This window comes from Eucyclogobius newberryi, unplaced genomic scaffold, assembly GCF_026437365.1.
Source record: "Eucyclogobius newberryi isolate DKJ021-1_F unplaced genomic scaffold, fEucNew1.0.hap1 SCAF_4, whole genome shotgun sequence".
NCBI classification, from domain to species: Eukaryota; Metazoa; Chordata; class Actinopteri; order Gobiiformes; family Gobiidae; genus Eucyclogobius; species Eucyclogobius newberryi.
In genome coordinates this window covers 42,706,303-42,729,412 of record NW_027316056.1, presented here as the reverse complement: position 1 = coordinate 42,729,412, position 23,110 = coordinate 42,706,303, and the positions used below count along the sequence as shown (strand labels likewise).

Below are 23,110 nucleotides of genomic sequence, written 5' to 3'. Positions count from 1 at the left end.
CTTCTGGATCTACCTCTGGATCTACCTGCGTTGCACCAATGAAATTTCCCCATGTGGGACAATAAAGGAATATCTTATCTTATCTTATCATACACATGTGCAATACTGTCATAATCATGTGCAATACTGACATAATCATGTGCAATACTGACTTATTCATGTGCAATACTGACTTATTCATGTGCAATACTGACTTATTCATGTGCAATACTGACTTATTCATGTGCAATACTTACTTATTCATGTGCAATACTGACCTATTCATGTGCAATACTGCCTTATTCATGTGCAATACTCATACAGCTCTTATAAAAAACTAAAAAGCTTTCTATAAGTTATTTTCTTTTACTTCTGCATCTACTTTGTGTTGCAACACTTGAATTTCCCCATTTTGTGATAAATAAAGAATTATCTTGATAATGTTTCATATTGACTTTTAGAAAATGTGTCACGAAAGTTTGTAACAATCTAAACATCTCAACAGTAGAAATTATTACAATTTAAGTGTGAAAAAGAGAAAATGTTAAAATGACTCAAGTCTCGTCATGAGGTTTCAGATGTTTATAGAGTTTATTCTACACAAACTGGACGGATGTGATGGACATGTCCCATTTTAAGTGAGACGTCCACAGTTGTGTCCTCTACACGAGTCCTGCTGAGTGGACAAACATGTGTCTGTTCAGAGACGACTTGTGGATGAACTTCTTGCCACACTCTGGGCACCTGTAGGACTTCAGAATGGACTGTCTCACAGTCCCGTCCTCTACGTGAGTCTGAAGATGTCCCTTCAGCTTCATGTTGTCATGGAAACACAGCTCACAAACTGGACACATGTGATGTTTAGCTCGTTGGTGTCGAGATAAGATCGATTTACAACGAAAATGTTTTCCACAAACGGAACATTTCTGAGGCTTCTCTCCCGTGTGAACAAACATGTGTCTTTTTAAATCTGATTTGTAGAGAAAGTCCTTCTCACACTCGGGACAGTCGTGTAAGTCCAGAACCGGCCGGTCCTCGTCGTGAGTCTGAAGATGTCCCTTCAGCTTCACGTTGTCAGGGAAACAGAGCTCACAAACTGGACACATGTGATGTTTCATTCTCAGGTGATTTGTAAGAATGCTTTTCTTTCTAAACGTGGTGTCACAGAGTGAACACGTGTGAGCCGCGTCTTCTGTGTGACGCAGCAGGTGGCGCTGGACGTTGGCTTTTCGCTTGAACCTCATCCCACACGCCGGACACTCATGTGGCTTCTCTCCCGAGTGACTTAACCTGTGCTGGTGTAAATATGAGAGGCGTTTGAATGTCCTCCCACACTCGAGGCAGCGGTGTTCTTTCTTCACCGAGTGACTTAACTTGTGCTGCTGTAAATATGAGTTCCTCCTGAACTCCTTCCCACACTCTGAACAGCTGTATGACCTCTGGACCGGCCGCTCCCTTAAGTGAGTCTGAAGATGTTCCTTCAGCTTCAGGACATTTGGAAGACGGGCCTCACAAACTGTGCACATGAAATGTTGACTTCTCAGATGTTTTCCACGATTTCCCTTTTGTGAAAAGCGTTTAGTACAAAAGGGACATTTGTGTGGCTTCTCTCCCGTGTGGACAAACGTGTGCTTCTGTAACTCTGCCCTGCACTTAAACTTCTTCCCACACTCTGGACATTTGTGTGGCCTTTCTCCCGTGTGATTCAACATGTGGTACGGTAAATGTGACTTCTGCTTGAACGTCTTCCCACACACTGGACAGCTGAAAGGTCTGTCGTCCCTCACAGATGCACCAGGAGGAACCATGGCGTAGCTTCTCTTTGGAGCCTGTTCTTCACTATAGTCTTCAGAGTGGTCAGTGTCTTCAGAGTGGTCAGTGTGCTCCTCACTGGCCGAGGCGTCATCATCATCAGCGACGGGAGCGACAGGAGCGACAGGGAGCTTCTGCTTCACTGATGGAAACAAAACATCTTAAAAAGACACAACAAAATACTTATTAATACTGAGCATCATAATATTCATTCAATCAAAGAGGAACAGAGGTTCAGGGCGCGGCCCGGGGCGCGGCCCGGGGGCGGCCCGGGGCGCGGCCCGGGGGCGGCCCAGGGCGCGGCCCGGGGGGCGGCCCAGGCCTCCACACACACACCTGAGCCTCACCTGGTTTGGGTTCCATCGTGGAGGCGGTTCTTCTCTCGCTCAGTGTCTGTCTGGGCGGAGCCTCCCACTCCCAGCTCCAGTCTGACTCCGCCCCATCGTCCCCTCCATTCAGGTGCTCCTCCTCCACTTTCAGCTGCTCTTCTTCACAGAAGGAGCTGCAGCCTGCTTCTGTCACATTAGTTTCCTCTCTGTCCTCCTCAGTTGCTCTTTGATGAAGCACAGAGGACTTGTCTTCATCCTCTTCACTTTTCACACGGACCATGTGAAGAGGAGCCTCCTCTGGCTCCTCTTTAATGTGGGCCACTTTCCAGCTGAAAAACAACACACTCTTGTTACATAAAGCCATGTTCTTCTTCCTCGTCTCCATGTCGTCCTCATAAAGGACGTAGATTGTCTCGGTGGCTCCTCCTGGTGTTCACGACTCACATGACGCGTCGCTCGGGCTAAACGTCACAGCATCGTGGAAAACAACTCGACACAAACTCTTTGATGCTCTGGCACTAAAGCCACAGCAGAAACATCTCAGTCATTGTTCTACACATGAAACACCTTTGACCAGATCATTGTTCATCAAAGTGACTTCATCATCACAAATGTGACAATCACGTCATTCTTTCTACAATAGATCAATGACAATAAACCTCTTCTGATTCTAATAGATCCGAGTATGTCACATGTAGTTTGTCCACCTGCGTCCTGCCGTAGTGACAGTGCGCATGCGCAGATTTCATTTGTATTTATAACTCAAACTCATGTCTTCTTTAGCTTCGTGGCGGTTTTAATCTGCTTTTGTGCAGTTTAGGCTCATTTGTGGCATCATTCTGAAGTACAGTGGTCACGTGACGTGACGTGGACCCCGAGAATGTCAAAAAGCGCCTCAAGTTTAATAAAGCAAAGTACGGATCCACGAAAGATCCAAAATACTTAATAACTCGTCATAATTACCACAATAACAGGCTTCCAGCTCACTTACGTGTCCTCCGCGGGCCCCCAGGAGCCACAGGGGCCCCGGGGCTCCCACAGCTCCGTCTCCTCCTTCAGCTTCACTTCTGCCATGTCTCACTGCTCTGTCCCCGGGGCCGTTTGTCTCACACTGAGCTTCAGTAGCTTCAGTAGCTCTGTTAGCTTCAGTAGCCTCGTTAGCCCATGGCGTTAGCCTCATTAGCCTCGTTAGCTTCGGAGCTAACCCGCGAGGTCGGACTCTTCTTCTTCATGGTCGGTGTGTGAAATACTGCCTCCTGCTGGTGCCATGTCACAGCTTCATCTTTGTCTTTATTGGCGGGCCACACACGGACTAAAGAACAGCGCCACCTTCTGTATCGGAGAATATTACAATCTCGAGATGAGTTTGACACAGATTCAAACACCAAACACTTCCATGTCCCAAAAGTGGTGACGTTGTGACCATGTGGTCTTTGTTTATGATTGAAGTGTGTTTAGGACAAAGCTCGAGCTCGTTAAAGTTTCCTCCAAATCACTAAGAGTTCATTCATTATTAGAGTTTATAACATAGATCTTCAGCTCGAAGTGAGACTTCAACAAGATGATGATGTCAGACTAAATGACCCCATCCACCCATGTCCATGTTAACCCCTCCCACCCATGTTACTCTGACATACTCATGTGCAATACTGTCATACCCATGTGCAATACTGACATACTCATGTGCAATACTGTCATACCCATGTGCAATACTGTCATACCCATGTGCAATACTGTCATACCCATGTGCAATACTGACATACTCATGTGCAATACTGTCATACCCATGTGCAATACTGTCATACCCATGTGCAATACTGTCATACCCATGTGCAATACTGACTTATTCATGTGCAATACTGACAAGCATGTGCAATACTGACACCCATGTGAAATACTGACTTATTCATGTGCAATACTGACTTATTCATGTGCAATACTGACTTATTCATGTGCAATACTGACATACGCATGTGCAATACTGTCATACCCATGTGAAATACTGTCATACCCATATGCAATACTGACTTAATCATGTGCAATACTGTCCGTGCAATACTGACATACCCATGTGCAATACTGACATACCCATGTGCAATACTGACTTAATCACGTGCATTACTTTCTGTGCAATACTGACATAAGCATGTGCAATACTGACATAAGCATGTGCAATACTGACATAAGCATGTGCAATACTGACACTCATGTGCAATGCTGACTTATTCATGTGCAATGCTGACTTATTCATGTGCAATACTGACTTATTCATGTGCAATACTGACTTATTCATGTGCAATACTGTCATAACCATGTGCAATACTGTCATAACCATGTGCAATACTGACATAAGCATGTGCAATACTGACATACTCATGTGCAATACTGTCATACCCATGTGCAATACTGACATACTCATGTGCAATACTGTCATACCCATGTGCAATACTGTCATACCCATGTGCAATACTGTCATACCCATGTGCAATACTGACTTATTCATGTGCAATACTGACAAGCATGTGCAATACTGACACCCATGTGAAATACTGACTTATTCATGTGCAATACTGACTTATTCATGTGCAATACTGACTTATTCATGTGCAATACTGACATACGCATGTGCAATACTGTCATACCCATGTGAAATACTGTCATACCCATATGCAATACTGACTTAATCATGTGCAATACTGTCCGTGCAATACTGTCATAACCATGTGCAATACTGACATCCCCATGTGCAATACTGACATACCCATGTGCAATACTGACTTAATCACGTGCATTACTTTCTGTGCAATACTGACATAAGCATGTGCAATACTGTCATACCCATGTGCAATACTGTCATACCCATGTGCAATACTGACTTATTCATGTGCAATACTGACAAGCATGTGCAATACTGACACCCATGTGAAATACTGACTTATTCATGTGCAATACTGACTTATTCATGTGCAATACTGACTTATTCATGTGCAATACTGACATACGCATGTGCAATACTGTCATACCCATGTGAAATACTGTCATACCCATATGCAATACTGACTTAATCATGTGCAATACTGTCCGTGCAATACTGTCATAACCATGTGCAATACTGACATACCCATGTGCAATACTGACATACCCATGTGCAATACTGACTTAATCACGTGCATTACTTTCTGTGCAATACTGACATAAGCATGTGCAATACTGACATAAGCATGTGCAATACTGACATAAGCATGTGCAATACTGACACTCATGTGCAATGCTGACTTATTCATGTGCAATGCTGACTTATTCATGTGCAATGCTGACTTATTCATGTGCAATGCTGACTTATTCATGTGCAATTCTGACTTATTCATGTGCAATACTGACTTATTCATGTGCAATACTGACTTATTCATGTGCAATACTGACTTATTCATGTGCAATACTGTCATAACCATGTGCAATACTGACATAAGCATGTGCAATACTGACATAAGCATGTGCAATACTGTCATAACCATGTGCAATACTATCATACCCATGTGCAATACTGTCATACCCATGTGCAATACTGTCATACCCATGTGCAATACTGTCATACCCATGTGCAATACTGACACTAATGTGCAATACTGTCATACCCATGTGCAATACTGTCATACCCATGTGCAATACTGTCATACCCATGTGCAATACTGTCATACCCATGTGCAATACTGTCATACCCATGTGCAATATTGTCATACCCATGTGAAATACTGTCATACCCATGTGCAATACTGTCATACCCATGTGCAATACTGACACTCATGTGCAATACTGTCATACCCATGTGCAATACTGACACTCATGTGCAATACTGTCATACCCATGTGCAATACTGACACTCATGTGCAATACTGTCATACCCATGTGCAATACTGTCATACCCATGTGCAATACTGTCATACCCATGTGCAATACTGACATAATCATCTGCAATACTGTCATACCCATGTGCAATACTGACATACCCATGTGCAATTCTGTCATACCCATGTGCAATACTGACTAATTCATGTGCAATAATGTCATACACATGTGCAATACTGTCATACCCATGTGCAATACTGTCATGTAATACCCATGTGCAATACTGTCATACCCATGTGCAATACTGTCATAATCATCTGCAATACTGACATACCCATGTGCAATACGGACTAATTCATGTGCAATAATGTCATAAGGCGCTGGTACAGCTGGCAGCCCGGTGTAAACGCTCTCTCTTTTTTCTCACACTTATTGTGCTTTATCTCCTATATTTTGTAAATATAATTAGTATATTTTTTCTATTTTACTGTACGATAGGGACACGCGCTGGAATAGTTTTTTAATTCAACTGTTTTTGACTTTTTTCGGCTGGATTTGAGCGTTTTTCGTTGCGTTCGTTGTGTTGTTGTGACGTGAGCTAGCTCCGAGCGAGCCCCCCCCGCGCCCTCCGGCCGCGCTAAAGTACGGTGTGTCGTCGGTACACGTTTATGTACACGTTTATATGAAAGAGGAACTTCACCAACGATCGGGACACGCACTGGAATCGCTTTAAATTAACTTGTTTTGACTTTATTCGGCTGGATTGAGTGTTTTCGTCGTGTCGTTGCGATGTGTCTTGGCTCTGAGTCCCCCGGCTCCGGCCCCGCCCCCCGGCTCCGGCCCCGCCCCCCGGCCCCGCCCCCCGGCTCCGGCCCCGCCCCCCGCCCGGCGCCGTACCGCGTTTCCACAAAGGAGGAACTCATGAAACTGCGGAGAACAGTCGTCTTACCCGGAGATCGTCACGTTATCCCGGCACAATACTGACCTAACCTAATACTGATGTGCAATTCTGTCGTATGTGCAATTACTGTGAAATTCATGTGCAATCTATGTGCTGTCGTGACACATATTCATGTGCAATTACTGTCGGGATCACATGCAATGGTATTTATTTGTCTATGGGAGTTTTTATTTATTTATAGGAGATCTTCTACTGAAAGTGTTTTTCAGACTTCCTATAAGTGATCTGTTCTTCTGGATCTACCTCTGGATCTACCTGCGTTGCAACAATGAAATTTCCCCATGTGGGACAATAAAGGAATATCTTATCTTATCTTATCTTATCATACACATGTGCAATACTGTCATAATCATGTGCAATACTGACATAATCATGTGCAATACTGACTTATTCATGTGCAATACTGACTTATTCATGTGCAATACTGACTTATTCATGTGCAATACTGCCTTATTCATGTGCAATACTGACTTATTCATGTGCAATACTGACTTATTCATGTGCAATACTGACCTATTCATGTGCAATACTGTCATAACCATGTGCAATACTCATACAGCTCTTATAAAAAACTAAAAAGCTTTCTATAAGTTATTTTCTTTTACTTCTGCATCTACTTTGTGTTGCAACACTTGAATTTCCCCATTTTGTGACAAATAAAGAATTATCTTGATAATGTTTCATATTGACTTTTAGAAAATGTGTCACGAAAGTTTGTAACAATCTAAACATCTCAACAGTAGAAATTATTACAATTTAAGTGTGAAAAAGAGAAAATGTTAAAATGACTCAAGTCTCGTCATGAGGTTTCAGATGTTTATAGAGTTTATTCTACACAAACTGGACGGATGTGATGGACATGTCCCATTTTAAGTGAGACGTCCACAGTTGTGTCCTCTACACGAGTCCTGCTGAGTGGACAAACATGTGTCTGTTCAGAGACGACTTGTGGATGAACTTCTTGCCACACTCTGGGCACCTGTAGGACTTCAGAATGGACTGTCTCACAGTCCCGTCCTCTACGTGAGTCTGAAGATGTCCCTTCAGCTTCATGTTGTCATGGAAACACAGCTCACAAACTGGACACATGTGATGTTTAGCTCGTTGGTGTCGAGATAAGATCGATTTACAACGAAAATGTTTTCCACAAACGGAACATTTCTGAGGCTTCTCTCCCGTGTCCTGGTTTAGTCCTGGTTTAGTCCTGGTTTAGACCTGGTTTAGTCCTGGTTTAGACCTGGTTTAGTCCTGGTTTAGACCTGGTTTAGACCTGGTTTAGTCCTGGTTTAGACCTGGTTTAGACCTGGTTTTCTCCTGGTTTAGTCCTGGTTTAGTCCTGGCTTAGTCCTGGTTTAATCCTGGTTTAGACCTGGTTTAGACCTGGTTTAGACCTGGTTTAGACCTGGTTTAGTCCTGGTTTAGTCCTGGTTTCGTCCTGGTTTAGTCCTGGTTTAGTCCTGGTTTAGTCCTGGTTTCGTCCTGGTTTAGACCTGGTTTAGTCCTGGTTTCGTCCTGGTTTAGTCCTGGTTTAGACCTGGTTTAGTCCTGGTTTAGACCTGGTTTAGACCTGGTTTAGTCCTGGTTTAGTCCTGGTTTCGTCCTGGTTTAGACCTGGTCTAGTCCTGGTTTAGTCCTGGTTTAGACCTGGTTTAGACCTGGTTTAGACCTGGTTTAGACCTGGTTTAGTCCTGGTTTCGTCCTGGTTTAGTCCTGGTTTAGTCCTGGTTTAGTCCTGGTTTCGTCCTGGTTTAGACCTGGTTTAGTCCTGGTTTCGTCCTGGTTTAGTCCTGGTTTAGACCTGGTTTAGTCCTGGTTTAGACCTGGTTTAGAGCTGGTTTAGACCTGGTTTAGTCCTGGTTTCGTCCTGGTTTAGTCCTGGTTTAGTCCTGGTTTAGTCCTGGTTTAGACCTGGTTTAGTCCTGGTTTAGACCTGGTTTAGTCCTGGTTTCGTCCTGGTTTAGTCCTGGTTTAGTCCTGGTTTAGTCCTGGTTTAGACCTGGTTTAGTCCTGGTTTAGACCTGGTTTAGTCCTGGTTTAGACCTGGTTTAGACCTGGTTTAGTCCTGGTTTAGTCCTGGTTTAGACCTGGTTTAGACCTGGTTTAGACCTGGTTTAGACCTGGTTTAGTCCTGGTTTAGTCCTGGTTTAGACCTGGTTTAGTCCTGGTTTAGACCTGGTTTAGTCCTGGTTTAGTCCTGGTTTAGACCTGGTTTAGTCCTGGTTTAGTCCTGGTTTAGACCTGGTTTAGTCCTGGTTTAGACCTGGTTTAGACCTGGTTTAGTCCTGGTTTAGTCCTGGTTTAGACCTGGTTTAGTCCTGGTTTAGTCCTGGTTTAGACCTGGTTTAGTCCTGGTTTAGACCTGGTTTAGACCTGGTTTAGTCCTTGTCTCTGGTGAAGCTCCTGGCCTCCTGCTGGAGCTGGCTCAGATCTTCAGACTCACTGGAGCTCTGAGCTGCTGGAGGTTCGTAGTCTGAGTCGATGAAGCTGCTCTCGTACTCGTCGTCGTGGTCGTCGTGGTCGTCGTGGCGATCAGGAGCTGCTCTGGTTTTACGACGAGCTGAGAGAGAGAAGGACTTTCATCCGTTTGCCTCATAGATGTTCATCAGGCTCGTTGTCATGGTGAACTGAAGGGTGGGCAGGCATTTACATAAGCCCCGCCCACTACGTAAGACGCCACTCAAATTCAACAGTTTCAATCACATGTGAATATGATGAACAGTGTGAGAACATGAGGAACATGAGGAACAGTGTGAGAACATGAAGAACATGAGGAACATGAGGAACAGTGTGAGAACATGAGGAACATGAGGAACATGAGGAACAGTGTGAGAACATGAGGAACATGAGGAACATGAGGAACAGTGTGAGAACATGAGGAACATGAGGAACATGAGGAACAGTGTGAGAACATGAGGAACATGAGGAACATGAGGAACATGAGGAACAGTGTGAGAACATGAGGAACATGAGGAACATGAGGAACAGTGTGAGAACATGAGGAACATGAGGAACATGAGGAACAGTGTGAGAACATGAGGAACATGAGGAACAGTGTGAGAACATGAAGAACAGTGAGAGAACATGAGGAACATGAGGAACATGAGGAACAGTGTGAGAACATGAGGAACATGAGGAACATGAGGAACAGTGTGAGAACATGAGGAACATGAGGAACAGTGTGAGAACATGAAGAACAGTGTGAGAACATGAGGAACAGTGTGAGAACATGAGGAACAGTGTGAGAACATGATGAACATGAGGAACATGAGGAACAGTGTGAGAACATGAGGAACATGAGGAACAGTGTGAGAACATGAAGAACAGTGTGAGAACATGAAGAACATGAGGAACATGAGGAACAGTGTGAGAACATGATGAACATGAGGAACATGAGGAACAGTAGGGACATGAGGAACAGTGTGAGAACATGAGGAACATGAGGAACAGTGTGAGAACATGAGGAACATGAGGAACATGAGGAACAGTTTGAGAACATGAGGAACAGTGTGAGAACATGAAGAACAGTGAGAGAACATGAGGAACATGAGGAACATGAGGAACAGTGTGAGAACATGAGGAACATGAGGAACATGAGGAACAGTGTGAGAACATGATGAACATGAGGAACATGAGGAACAGTGTGAGAACATGAGGAACATGAGGAACAGTGTGAGAACATGAAGAACAGTGTGAGAACATGAGGAACAGTGTGAGAACATGAGGAACAGTGTGAGAACATGATGAACATGAGGAACATGAGGAACAGTGTGAGAACATGAGGAACATGAGGAACAGTGTGAGAACATGAAGAACAGTGTGAGAACATGAGGAACAGTGTGAGAACATGAAGAACAGTGTGAGAACATGAGGAACATGAGGAACATGAGGAACATGAGGAACAGTGTGAGAACATGAGGAACATGAGGAACAGTGTGAGAACATGAGGAACAGTGTGAGAACATGAGGAACATGAGGAACAGTGTGAGAACATGAGGAACATGAGGAACAGTGTGAGAACATGAGGAACAGTGTGAGAACATGAGGAACATGAAGAACAGTGTGAGAACATGAGGAACAGTGTGAGAACATGAGGAACATGAGGAACAGTGTGAGAACATGAGGAACAGTGTGAGAACATGAAGAACATGAGGAACAGTGTGAGCACATGAAGAACGGTGTGAGAACATGAAGAACATGAGGAACATGAGGAACAGTGTGAGAACATGAGGAACAGTGTGAGAACATGAGGAACATGAGGAAGAGTGTGAGCACATGAAGAACGGTGTGAGAACATGAAGAACATGAAGAACATGAGGAAAATGAGGAACAGTGTGAGAACATGAAGAACGGTGTGAGAACATGAAGAACATGAGGAACATGAGGAACAGTGTGAGAACATGAGGAACAGTGTGAGAACATGAGGAACATGAAGAACAGTGTGAGAACATGAGGAACAGTGTGAGAACATGAGGAACAGTGTGAGAACATGAGGAACATGAGGAACAGTGTGAGAACATGAAGAACAGTGTGAGAACATGAGGAACAGTGTGAGAACATGAAGAACATGAAGAACAGTGAGAGAACATGAGGAACAGTGTGAGAACATGAGGAACAGTGTGAGAACATGAGGAACAGTGTGAGAACATGAGGAACATGAGGAACAGTGTGAGAACATGAAGAACAGTGTGAGAACATGAGGAACAGTGTGAGAACATGAAGAACATGAGGAACAGTGTGAGAACATGAAGAACAGTGTGAGAACATGAAGAACAGTGTGAGAACATGAAGAACAGTGTGAGAACATGAGGAACAGTGTGAGAACATGAAGAACAGTGTGAGAACATGAGGAACAGTGTGAGAACATGAAGAACAGTGTGAGAACATGAAGAACAGTGTGAGAACATGAAGAACAGTGTGAGAACATGAAGAACAGTGTGAGAACATGAGGAACAGTGTGAGAACATGAGGAACAGTGTGAGAACATGAAGAACAGTGTGAGAACATGAAGAACAGTGTGAGAACATGAGGAACAGTGTGAGAACATGAGGAACAGTGTGAGAACATGAGGAACAGTCAGAGAACATGAAGAACATGAGGAACACGAGGAACAGTGTGTGAACATGAAGAACATGAGGAACAGTGTGAGAACATGAAGAACATGAGGAACAGTGTGAGAACATGAAGAACAGTGTGAGAACATGAAGAACAGTGTGAGAACATGAAGAACAGTGAGAGAACATGAAGAACAGTGAGAGAACATGAAGAACAGTGTGAGAACATGAAAAACAGTGAGAGAACATGAAGAACAGTGTGAGAACATGAAGAACAGTGAGAGAACATGAAGAACAGTGTGAGAACATGAAGAACAGTGAGAGAACATGAAGAACAGTGTGAGAACATGAAGAACAGTGAGAGAACATGAAGAACAGTGAGAGAACATGAAGAACAGTGTGAGAACATGAAGAACAGTGAGAGAACATGAAGAACAGTGTGAGAACATGAAGAACAGTGAGAGAACATGAAGAACAGTGAGAGAACATGAAGAACAGTGTGAGAACATGAAGAACAGTGAGAGAACATGAAGAACAGTGAGAGAACATGAAGAACAGTGAGAGAACATGAAGAACAGTGTGAGAACATGAAGAACAGTGTGAGAACATGAAGAACAGTGAGAGAACATGAAGAACAGTGAGAGAACATGAAGAACAGTGTGAGAACATGAAGAACAGTGAGAGAACATGAAGAACAGTGAGAGAACATGAAGAACAGTGAGAGAACATGAAGAACAGTGAGAGAACATGAAGAACAGTGTGAGAACATGAAGAACAGTGTGAGAACATGAAGAACAGTGAGAGAACATGAAGAACAGTGAGAGAACATGAAGAACAGTGTGAGAACATGAAGAACAGTGAGAGAACATGAAGAACAGTGTGAGAACATGAAGAACAGTGAGAGAACATGAAGAACAGTGAGAGAACATAAAGAACAGTGTGAGAACATGAAGAACAGTGAGAGAACATGAAGAACAGTGTGAGAACATGAAGAACAGTGAGAGAACATGAAGAACAGTGTGAGAACATGAGGAACATGAGGAACAGTGTGAGAACATGAGGAACAGTGTGAGAACATGAAGAACAGTGAGAGAACATGAAGAACAGTGTGAGAACATGAGGAACATGAAGAACAGTGAGAGAACATGAAGAACAGTGTGAGAACATGAGGAACATGAGGAACAGTGTGAGAACATGAGGAACAGTGTGAGAACATGAAGAACAGTGTGAGAACATGAGGAACAGTGTGAGAACATGAGGAACATGAGGAACAGTGTGAGAACATGAAGAACAGTGTGAGAACATGAAGAACAGTGAGAGAACATGAAGAACATGAGGAACAGTGTGAGAACATGAGGAACAGTGAGAGAACATGAAGAACAGTGTGAGAACATGAGGAACAGTGTGAGAACATGAAGAACAGTGTGAGAACATGAAGAACAGTGTGAGAACATGAAGAACAGTGTGAGAACATGAAGAACAGTGTGAGAACATGAAGAACAGTGTGAGAACATGAAGAACAGTGTGAGAACATGAAGAACAGTGTGAGAACATGAAGAACAGTGTGAGAACATGAAGAACAGTGTGAGAACATGAAGAACAGTGAGAGAACATGAAGAACAGTGTGAGAACATGAAGAACAGTGAGAGAACATGAAGAACAGTGAGAGAACATGAGGAACAGTGTGAGAACATGAAGAACAGTGTGAGAACATGAAGAACAGTGTGAGAACATGAAGAACAGTGTGAGAACATGAGGAACAGTGTGAGAACATGAGGAACATGAGGAACAGTGTGAGAACATGAAGCTGGTCTGACCTGCTCTTCTCAAGTGGCTGAACTCTTTCCGATGTTGAGGGTTTTTCCTGAAACAGAGAGAATCCGGTCAAGACCAGTTCTGAGCCAGGATCGGGGGCCACTGGGGACAGGAAGCAAGCTTTTGACACTGAAGAAGACTCTAGAGGACAGTAGAAGACTCTAGTGAACAGTAGAAGACTCTAGTGGACAGTAGAAGACTCTAATGGACAGTAGAAGACTCTAGTGGACAGTAGAATACTCTAGTGGACAGTAGAAGACTCTAGTGGACAGTAGAAGACTCTAGTGGACAGTAGAAGACTCTAGTGGACAGTAGAAGACTCTAGTGGACAGTAGAAGACTCTAGTGGACAGTAGAAGACTCTAGTGAACAGTAGAAGACTCTAAAGGACAGTTGCTCACAGTGTGATACTGGTGTGTGGCCACAGGGGGCACATCTGATGCTCACAGTGTGATACTGGTGTGTGGCCACAGGGGGCACATCTGATGCTAACAGTGTGATACTGGTGTGTGGCCACAGGGGGCACATCTGATGCTCACAGTGTGATACTGGTGTGTGGCCACAGGGGCACATCTGATGCTAACAGTGTGATACTGGTGTGTGGCCACAAGGGGCACATCTGATGTTGCTCACAGTGTGATACTGGTGTGTGGCCACAGGGGGCACATCTGATGATAACAGTGTGATACTGGTGTGTGGCCACAGGGGGCACATCTGATGCTAACAGTGTGATACTGGTGTGTGGCCACAGGGGCACATCTGATGCTCACAGTGTGATACTGGTGTGTGGCCACAGGGGGCACATCTGATGCTCACAGTGTGATACTGGTGTGTGGCCACAGGGGGCACATCTGATGCTCACAGTGTGATACTGGTGTGTGGCCACAGGGGGCACATCTGATGATAACAGTGTGATACTGGTGTGTGGCCACAGGGGGCACATCTGATGCTGCTCACAGTGTGATACTGGTGTGTGGCCACAGGGGCACATCTGATGCTGCTCACAGTGTGATACTGGTGTGTGGCCACAGGGGGCACATCTGATGCTAACAGTGTGATACTGGTGTGTGGCCACAGGGGCACATCTGATGTTGCTCACAGTGTGATACTGGTGTGTGGCCACAGGGGCACATCTGATGTTGCTCACAGTGTGATACTGGTGTGTGGCCACAGGGGGCACATCTGATGCTAACAGTGTGATACTGGTGTGTGGCCACAGGGGGCACATCTGATGCTAACAGTGTGATACTGGTGTGTGGCCACAGGGGCACATCTGATGCTCACAGTGTGATACTGGTGTGTGGCCACAGGGGCACATCTGATGCTCACAGTGTGATACTGGTATGTGGCCACAGGGGCACATCTGATGCTAACAGTGTGATACTGGTGTGTGGCCACAGGGGCACATCTGATGCTCACAGTGTGATACTGGTGTGTGGCCACAGGGGCACATCTGATGCTCACAGTGTGATACTGGTGTGTGGCCACAGGGGCACATCTGATGCTCACAGTGTGATACTGGTGTGTGGCCACAGGGGCACATCTGATGCTAACAGTGTGATACTGGTGTGTGGCCACAGGGGCACATCTGATGCTAACAGTGTGATACTGGTGTGTGGCCACAGGGGGCACATCTGATGCTCACAGTGTGATACTGGTGTGTGGCCACAGGGGCACATCTGATGCTAACAGTGTGATACTGGTGTGTGGCCACAGGGGCACATCTGATGCTCACAGTGTGATACTGGTGTGTGGCCACAGGGGGCACATCTGATGCTAAAAGTGTGATACTGGTGTGTGGCCACAGGGGGCACATCTGATGCTCACAGTGTGATACTGGTGTGTGGCCACAGGGGCACATCTGATGCTAACAGTGGTCCTCCGTGTGCCCAGGGAGCTTGTGTGTTTTCCCAGACACATGAAAATTTAGAGGGAACATTGGAGTCGGACCTGTAGCAGTCGGTGCCGTAGGGACACTCTGGTCTCTCAGAGTCCTGGTCCGAGTCCTGGTCCTGATCAGAGTAATCTGGGTCTCCGGGATGACTCTGCTCCTGGAAGTGCAGCGGGTTTTTCCTGTGAGAGAAGAACAAGTCCAGCTTCAATCCAGGTTTAGTCCTGGCCCAGAGGTACCAGAGAATCACATATTTAACATGAGGAGAGCCAGATCAGAACCAGGTCTATAACCGGACTGTCAAGGCTGAAGTCGGATAAATCTGGATCAAACTGACTCTTTACTCCTGGTGTAAATCTGTTTCAGTCCTGACAGAGATCTGGTTTAGTTCTGGTAGAGATCTGGTTTAGTTCTGGTAGAGATCTGGTTTAGTTCTGGTAGAGATCTGGTTTAGTTCTGGTAGAGATCTCGTTCAGTCCTGACAGAGATCTGGTTTAGGTGGTGTTCAGGTGGTGTTTAGGTGGTGTTCAGGTCCTGTTTTACCTGTAGCAGACTTTGCCGTAGGGACAGGGAGCTCTCTTTGGGGCAGAAGAGCCTTTCACTGCAGCTGGGATTAGACCTGGATCTGGATCAGGATCTGGATCTGGATCTGGATCTGGACCTGGGTCTGGACTTGGACCTGGGTCTGGACTTGGACCTGGGTCTGGACTTGGACCTGGGTCTGGACTTGGACCTGGGTCTGGACTTGGACCTGGGTCTGGACTTGTGGCTTTGGCCTGTTTAAAGAGCATTAGTTTAAAGTGAGCAGTTGAGGTTGTATCTAATTTATCCACCAGGGGGCAGAGTGTGTCTGTTGAGAGTCCCGGGTGGGCGGTTCCTCTCTGTATGTGTGTGGCAGTGGCTGTGGTCAGGGCAAACAAGGCAAGCAGTGACTGACCAATCACATCTACACTGACCAATCACATCCAAACTGACCAATCACATCTGAACCGACCAATCACATCCAAACCTACCAATCACATCTGAACCGACCAATCACATCTGAACTGACCAATCACATCTGAACTGACCAATCACATCTGAACCGACCAATCACATCTACACTGACCAATCACATCTACACTGACCAATCACATCTAAACTGACCAATCACATCTGAACTGACCAATCACATCTGAACCGACCAATCACATCTGAACTGACCAATCACATCTGAACCGACCAATCACATCTGAACCGACCAATCACATCTAAACTGACCAATCACATCTGAACTGACCAATCACATCTGAACCGACCAATCACATCTAAACTGACCAATCACATCTGAACTGACCAATCACATCTGAACCGACCAATCACATCTAAACTGACCAATCACATCTGAACTGACCAATCACATCTGAACCGACCAATCACATCTAAACTGACCAATCACATCTGAACTGACCAATCACATCTGAACCGACCAATCACATCTAAACTGACCAATCACATCTGAACTGACCAATCACATCTGAACCGACCAATCACATCTGAACTGACCAATCACATCTGAACTGACCAATCACATCTGAACCGACCAATCACATCTAAACTGACCAATCACATCTGAACTGACCAATCACATCTGAACCGACCAATCACATCTGAACTGACCAATCACATCTGAACCGACCAATCACATCTGAACTGACCAATCACATCTGAACTGACCAATCACATCTGAACTGACCAATCACATCTACACTGACCAATCACATCTAAACTGACCGTGTGTCACAACTACATTTAAGTTGGTCTAAAATATGTCCAAATAAGGACATTTCCCTCTCTTCTGCTGCTGAAGCCTCTACAGGCGCTGAGCAGTACTGCAGGAAGCTCGGCTCTTCTTCTCCTGCAGCTGCTCAGTCTGTGGGCGTGTCCAGAGGCCCGTTCATGCTCCGCCCTCTAACATGAGCTTTAGAACCTGAGAGGACAGCAGCTCTAACTGAGCATGTGCAGAGAAGAGAAGCTCTAACTGAGCATGTGCAGAAGAGAAGAGAAGCTCTAACTGAGCATGTGCAGAAGAGAAGCTCTAACTGAGCATGTGCAGAGGAGAGAAGCTCTAACTGAGCATGTGCAGAGGAGAAGCTCTACATTAGCATGTGCAGAGGAGAAGAGAAGCTCTAACTGAGCATGTGCAGAGGAGAGAAGCTCTAACTGAGCATGTGCAGAGGAGAGAAGCTCTAACTGAGCATGTGCAGAAGAGAAGAGAAGCTCTAACTGAGCATGTGCAGAGGAGAGAAGCTCTAACTGAGCATGTGCAGAAGAGAAGCTCTAACTGAGCATGTGCAGAGGAGAAGCTCTACATTAGCATGTGCAGAGGAGAAGAGAAGCTCTAACTGAGCATGTGCAGAGGAGAGAAGCTCTAACTGAGCATGTGCAGAGGAGAGAAGCTCTAACTGAGCATGTGCAGAAGAGAAGAGAAGCTCTAACTGAGCATGTGCAGAGGAGAGAAGCTCTAACTGAGCATGTGCAGAAGAGAAGCTCTAACTGAGCATGTGCAGAGGAGAACTTCACATTGTCAGACTTAAATTTGTGGTAAACTCACGCTCAGCTTTGGTCTCTTCCTCGGCCGCTGCCCCTCCTCCTCCTCGCTCTGCTCCGCCCCCTCAGGCAATGGCGTGGCAATGGGCGTGGCTCTGCAGGGCGGAGACGTCTCAGGGGGCGTGGTCTGTCTGCGGGGGGCTGTGGAGGAGGACGTCTTCCCTCTTTTCACGGCTTAAAAACAAACAAACGTTATAACACAAAGTGCATCCATCGCTGCTCCACTTAGGGCTAAAGGGTTACAAAAAAGGGGGTGGAGTCTGTGCCGTCTTTAGAGATGAAATAATTACCCGCAGGTTGTCTTTTGGGGTGTTTTCATCATTTGAGTATGTATCCTTTAAAATGGAGCTAAAACGGTCTCCATCCATTCTCTTCATTGTTTTATACAAGCCTCCCCAGCACTGCCAAAGTTTTATTGATGATTTTACTGAGACGTTTCAGTCGTATGCACAGACTTTGATGGTTTGGTCATTACAGGTGATTTCAACGTGCATGTTGATAATATTTGTGACAGAAACGCTAAAGAGCTTGATGCTGTCCTTGAAACCTTCAGTCTTACTCAGCATGTGAGAGGCCCCACCCACAGCAAAGGACACACTCTAGATCTCATAATTACAAAGGGGGTAAATATTTCAAATGTTAATGTGATCGATGTTGCTCTGTCTGATCATTTCTGTGTCTTCTTTGACCTGTCTGTTTCTCCCAAACCTCCGGTTGGTCCTGCAGTTGTTCAGAGGAGACACATCAGTGATGGCACAGGTGCACTGTTTATGGAAATGATAAACTTTGAAAATGTCTCATGTTCTAATGTAAATGATTTGTTGAACTCTGTTACATCTAGTGTTTTGAATGTTCTGGACACCATCGCCCCTATAAAGGCTAAAATGGTTAAAAATAAGCAGAAGGCGCCGTGGAGAAATGATGATTCGGTCAGGGCACAGAAAAGGGAGTGCCGCAGGGCCGAACGGAAATGGCGCAAGTCAAAGCTCCAGGTTCAAAAAGAGATTTACAAAGAGAAGCTGAACATGTACAACCTAATCTTATGTAGAACTAGGGAAAGATATTTTTCTGAAATAATTGGAAGCTGCAGTAACAAGGGGCGTGTCCTGTTTGCCACAGTAAACAGATTAACAAACCCTCCAGCTCAGCTGCCGTTAGAACTCATTTCCACATCCAAGTGTAATGAGTTTGCATTATTCTTTAATGACAAAGTTCAGGGCATTAAAAATGCTATAAATCCCACAATGCAAAAAATTACCCTAAAACCACCAAGACACTTAGAGCTCACTCACTTTGCACCAGTAACTGACAAAACTGTCCATGAGATCATCACCAGTCTGAGTTCATCTACAGCTGCCTCCATGTGTGAGCCTCCAGATTTCTAAAGTCTGTGCTGAACAGTTTGTTAGCACCATTCACTCACATAGTTAACATGTCGCTTCAATCTGGAACATTCCCAATGTCTTTGAAAACTGCGGTCATAAAGCCTCTCCTAAAGAAGAGCAGTCTTGATGCCGCAGTACTGAGTCATTACCGGCCCATCTCTAATCTGACATTTTGGGGCAAAGTCCTTGAAAAGGTTGTTTACCAACAGCTCACAGATTTCCTCTTAATAAACAACTCATTTGATGTTATTCAGTCAGGTTTTAGACCTCATCACAGCACTGAGACTGCTCTTGTCAAGGTGACAAATGACATCCGCCTGAACACTGACACGGGCAAAGCCTCAGTCTTAATTCTGTTAGATCTGAGTGCTGCTTTTGACACTGTCGATCATGGGATCCTCTTACAGAGACTAGAGGACTGGGTGGGCATCACTGGCACTGCTCTAAACTGGTTAAGGTCCTATCTGGAAGACAGGAAGTACTTTGTTGAAATTGGTAGCTGTGTCTCAGACCACATGACCCTGACCTGTGGAGTGCCCCAAGGGTCAGTCCTGGGTCCCCTTCTGTTCAACCTCTACATGCTGCCGTTGGGTCAGTTGATACGCAGTGAAAATGTGTCCTATCACAATTATGCAGACGACACTCAGATCTATGTTTCACTATCGGCAGGTGACTATGGACCAGTAGATTCACTCTGTCACTGCATCCAACAGATCAGTTTGTGGAGCAAAACAACTTTCTCCAGCTGAACTCAGACAAGACTGAAATAATCATCTTTGTCACAGAAACAAAGAGAAAGTGTTAGCGTCACCTCCAGAGTCTCGCTCTAAAACCTACAAACCAAGTTAGAAATCTGGGGGTAATAATGGACTCAGACTTGAACTTTAATAGCCACGTCAAATCAATAACATCAGCAGCTTTTTACCATCTAAAAAACATTGCCAAAATCAAAAATATAGTGTCAAAACCAGATTTAGAGAGACTTATCCATGCGTTTGTCTCCAGTAGATTAGACTGTAACGGCCGCTAACTGTCTCTCCAAACGAGCTGTAAAACAGCTGCAGTACATCCAGAACGCTGCTGCTCGGGTCCTGACTAGAACCAGGAAGTATGATCACATTAGTCCTGTTCTCAGGTCTCTGCACTGCCCCCTGTGGCTCAGAGAATAGACTTTAAAGCAGCTCTGCTTGTGTACAAGTCTCTCCATGGCCTAGCACCAAAGTACATCTTGGATATGTTAGTGCCATATGAACCATCTCGGACTCTGAGGACCTCAGGGACCGGCCTCCTGCTGGTGCCAGAGTCAGGACTAAACATAGACCGGCCTCCTGCTGGTGCCAGAGTCAGGACTAAACATGGACCGGCCTCCTGCTGGTGCCAGAGTCAGGACTAAATATGGACCGGCCTCCTGCTGGTGCCAGAGTCAGGACTAAACATGGACCAGCCTCCTGCTGGTGCCAGAGTCAGGACTAAACATGGACCGGCCTCCTGCTGGTGCCAGAGTCAGGACTAAACATGGACCGGCCTCCTGCTGGTGCCCAGAGTCAGGACTAAACATGGACCGGCCTCCTGCTGGTGCCAGAGTCAGGACTAAACATGGACCGGCCTCCTGCTGGTGCCCAGAGTCAGGACTAAACATGGACCGGCCTCCTGCTGGTGCCCAGAGTCAGGACTAAACATGGAGAATCTGCGTTTCAGTTTTATGCAGCTAAAATCTGGAACATTCTTCCTGAAGATGTGAGACAGGCTTCTACTCTGACAATGTTCAAATCTAAGCTAAAAACAGTTTTGTTTAGCTGCGCATATGACTGAAAGGATTTTTTCTTTGCACTCTTCTCTTTTGTTTATGATTTTATTAGTTTAGAAAATCTGTTGGATTGATAATTTTTAATTTAGTTAATTTTATTGTATTTCTGTTTCTGTAATTTCTTTGTGATTTGAAAGCATTTTTCCTGCTGTGTGAAGCTTTGAATTGCCTTGTGTATGAAATGTGCTCTACAAATAAACTTGCCTTGCCTTGCCTTGCCTAAAGGGCTAAAGGGCTAAAGGGCTAAAGGGCTAAGGACTAAAGGACTAAAGGGCTAAAGGGCTGAAGGGCTAAAGGACTAAGGACTAAGGACTAAAGGACTAAAGGGCTAAGGACTAAATGACTAAAGGGCTAAAGGGCTAAAGGGCTAAAGGACTAAGGACTAAGGACTAAAGGACTAAAGGGCTGAAGGGCTGAAGGGCTGAAGGGCTAAAGGGCTGAAGGGCTGAAGGGCTGAAGGGCTGAAGGGCTGAAGGACTGAAGGACTGAAGGGCTAAAGGGCTGAAGGGCTGAAGGGCTGAAGGGCTGAAGGGCTGAAGGACTGAAGGACTGAAGGGCTAAAGGGCTGAAGGGCTGAAGGACTGAAGGGCTGAAGGGCTAAAGGGCTAAAGGGCTGAAGGACTGAAGGGCTGAAGGGCTAAAGGACTAAAGGGCTAAAGGGCTAAAGGGCTGAAGGGCTGAAGGACTGAAGGACTGAAGGGCTAAAGGACTAAAGGGCTAAAGGGCTGAAGGGCTGAAGGGCTAAAGGGCTAAAGGGCTAAAGGGCTAAAGGGCTAAAGGGCTAAAGGGCTAAAGGGCTGAAGGACTGAAGGACTGAAGGACTGAAGGGCTAAAGGACTAAAGGGCTAAAGGGCTAAAGGGCTGAAGGGCTGAAGGACTGAAGGGCTAAAGGACTAAAGGGCTAAAGGACTAAAGGGCTAAAGGACTAAAGGGCTGAGTATAGTTTGGGTCAAACACAGGGTCAGATCAAACAGAGTCTCACCTTCTCCTCTGACCTTCTCCTATGACCTCTGACCTTCTCCTCTGACCTTCTCCTATGACCTCTGACCTTCTCCTCTGACCTTCTCCTCTGGCCACTGACCCTTGCTTCTGTTCTCTGACCCTCTCTTCTGGCCTCTGACCTTCTCCTCTGACCTCTGACCCTCTCTTCTGGCCTCTGACCTTCTCCTCTGACCCTTGCTTCTGGCCTCTGACCTTCTCCTCTGACCTCTGACCCTTGCTTCTGGTCTCTGACCTTCTCTTCTGGCCTCTGACCTTCTCTTCTGGTCTCTGACCTTCACCTCTGGCCTCTGACCCTCTGTTCTGGCCTGTGACCTTCTCCTCTCCTCTGGCCTCTGACCTTCTCCTATGGCTCTGACTTTCTCCTCTCCTCTGGCCTCTGACCTTCTCCTCTGGCCTCTGACCCTCTCCTCTGGCCTCTGACCCTCTCCTCTGGCCTCTGACCTTCTCCTCTGGCCTCTGACCTTCTCATCTGGCCTCTGACCTTCTCCTCTGGCCTCTGACCCTCTCTTGTGGCTTCTGACTTTCTCCTCTGGCCTCTGACCCTCTCTTCTGGCCTCTGACCTTCTCCTCTGGCCTGACTTTCTCCTCTGGCCTCTGACCTTCTCCTCTGGCCTCTGACCCTCTCTTCTGGCCTCTGACCTTCT

At 45.6% G+C, this 23,110-nt stretch overlaps 2 protein-coding genes across 4 annotated transcripts in view; both read right to left on the bottom strand.

Moving 5' to 3' along the window:
- Positions 1-558: 558 nt before the first annotated feature.
- Positions 559-23,110, bottom strand: part of LOC140377883 (uncharacterized) — a 63,273-nt gene continuing 40,721 nt past the window's right edge. The window contains exons 2-4 of one of the 2 annotated variants that reach the window (XM_072463491.1): positions 3,112-3,203; positions 2,139-2,449; positions 559-1,951 (exon numbers count right to left, since the gene is read on the bottom strand). In XM_072463491.1, coding sequence (XP_072319592.1) covers positions 642-1,951; positions 2,139-2,449; positions 3,112-3,194 — 1,704 coding nt within the window. In that variant the 5' untranslated portion in view covers positions 3,195-3,203 and the 3' untranslated portion in view covers positions 559-641. Of the gene's footprint in view, positions 1,952-2,138; positions 2,450-3,111; positions 3,344-23,110 lie in introns of those variants that run through there. The other variant, XM_072463490.1, reaches the window with a different exon arrangement.
- aplf (aprataxin and PNKP like factor) overlaps positions 9,140-23,110 on the bottom strand; it is a 29,286-nt gene continuing 15,315 nt past the window's right edge. The window contains exons 7-12 of one of the 2 annotated variants that reach the window (XM_072463502.1): positions 18,277-18,446; positions 16,435-16,459; positions 16,227-16,338; positions 15,743-15,865; positions 13,796-13,842; positions 9,140-9,484 (exon numbers count right to left, since the gene is read on the bottom strand). In XM_072463502.1, the coding sequence (XP_072319603.1) occupies positions 9,303-9,484; positions 13,796-13,842; positions 15,743-15,865; positions 16,227-16,338; positions 16,435-16,459; positions 18,277-18,446 (659 nt within the window). In that variant the 3' untranslated portion in view covers positions 9,140-9,302. Of the gene's footprint in view, positions 9,485-13,795; positions 13,843-15,742; positions 15,866-16,226; positions 16,345-16,434; positions 16,460-18,276; positions 18,447-23,110 lie in introns of both variants that reach the window. The other variant, XM_072463503.1, reaches the window with a different exon arrangement.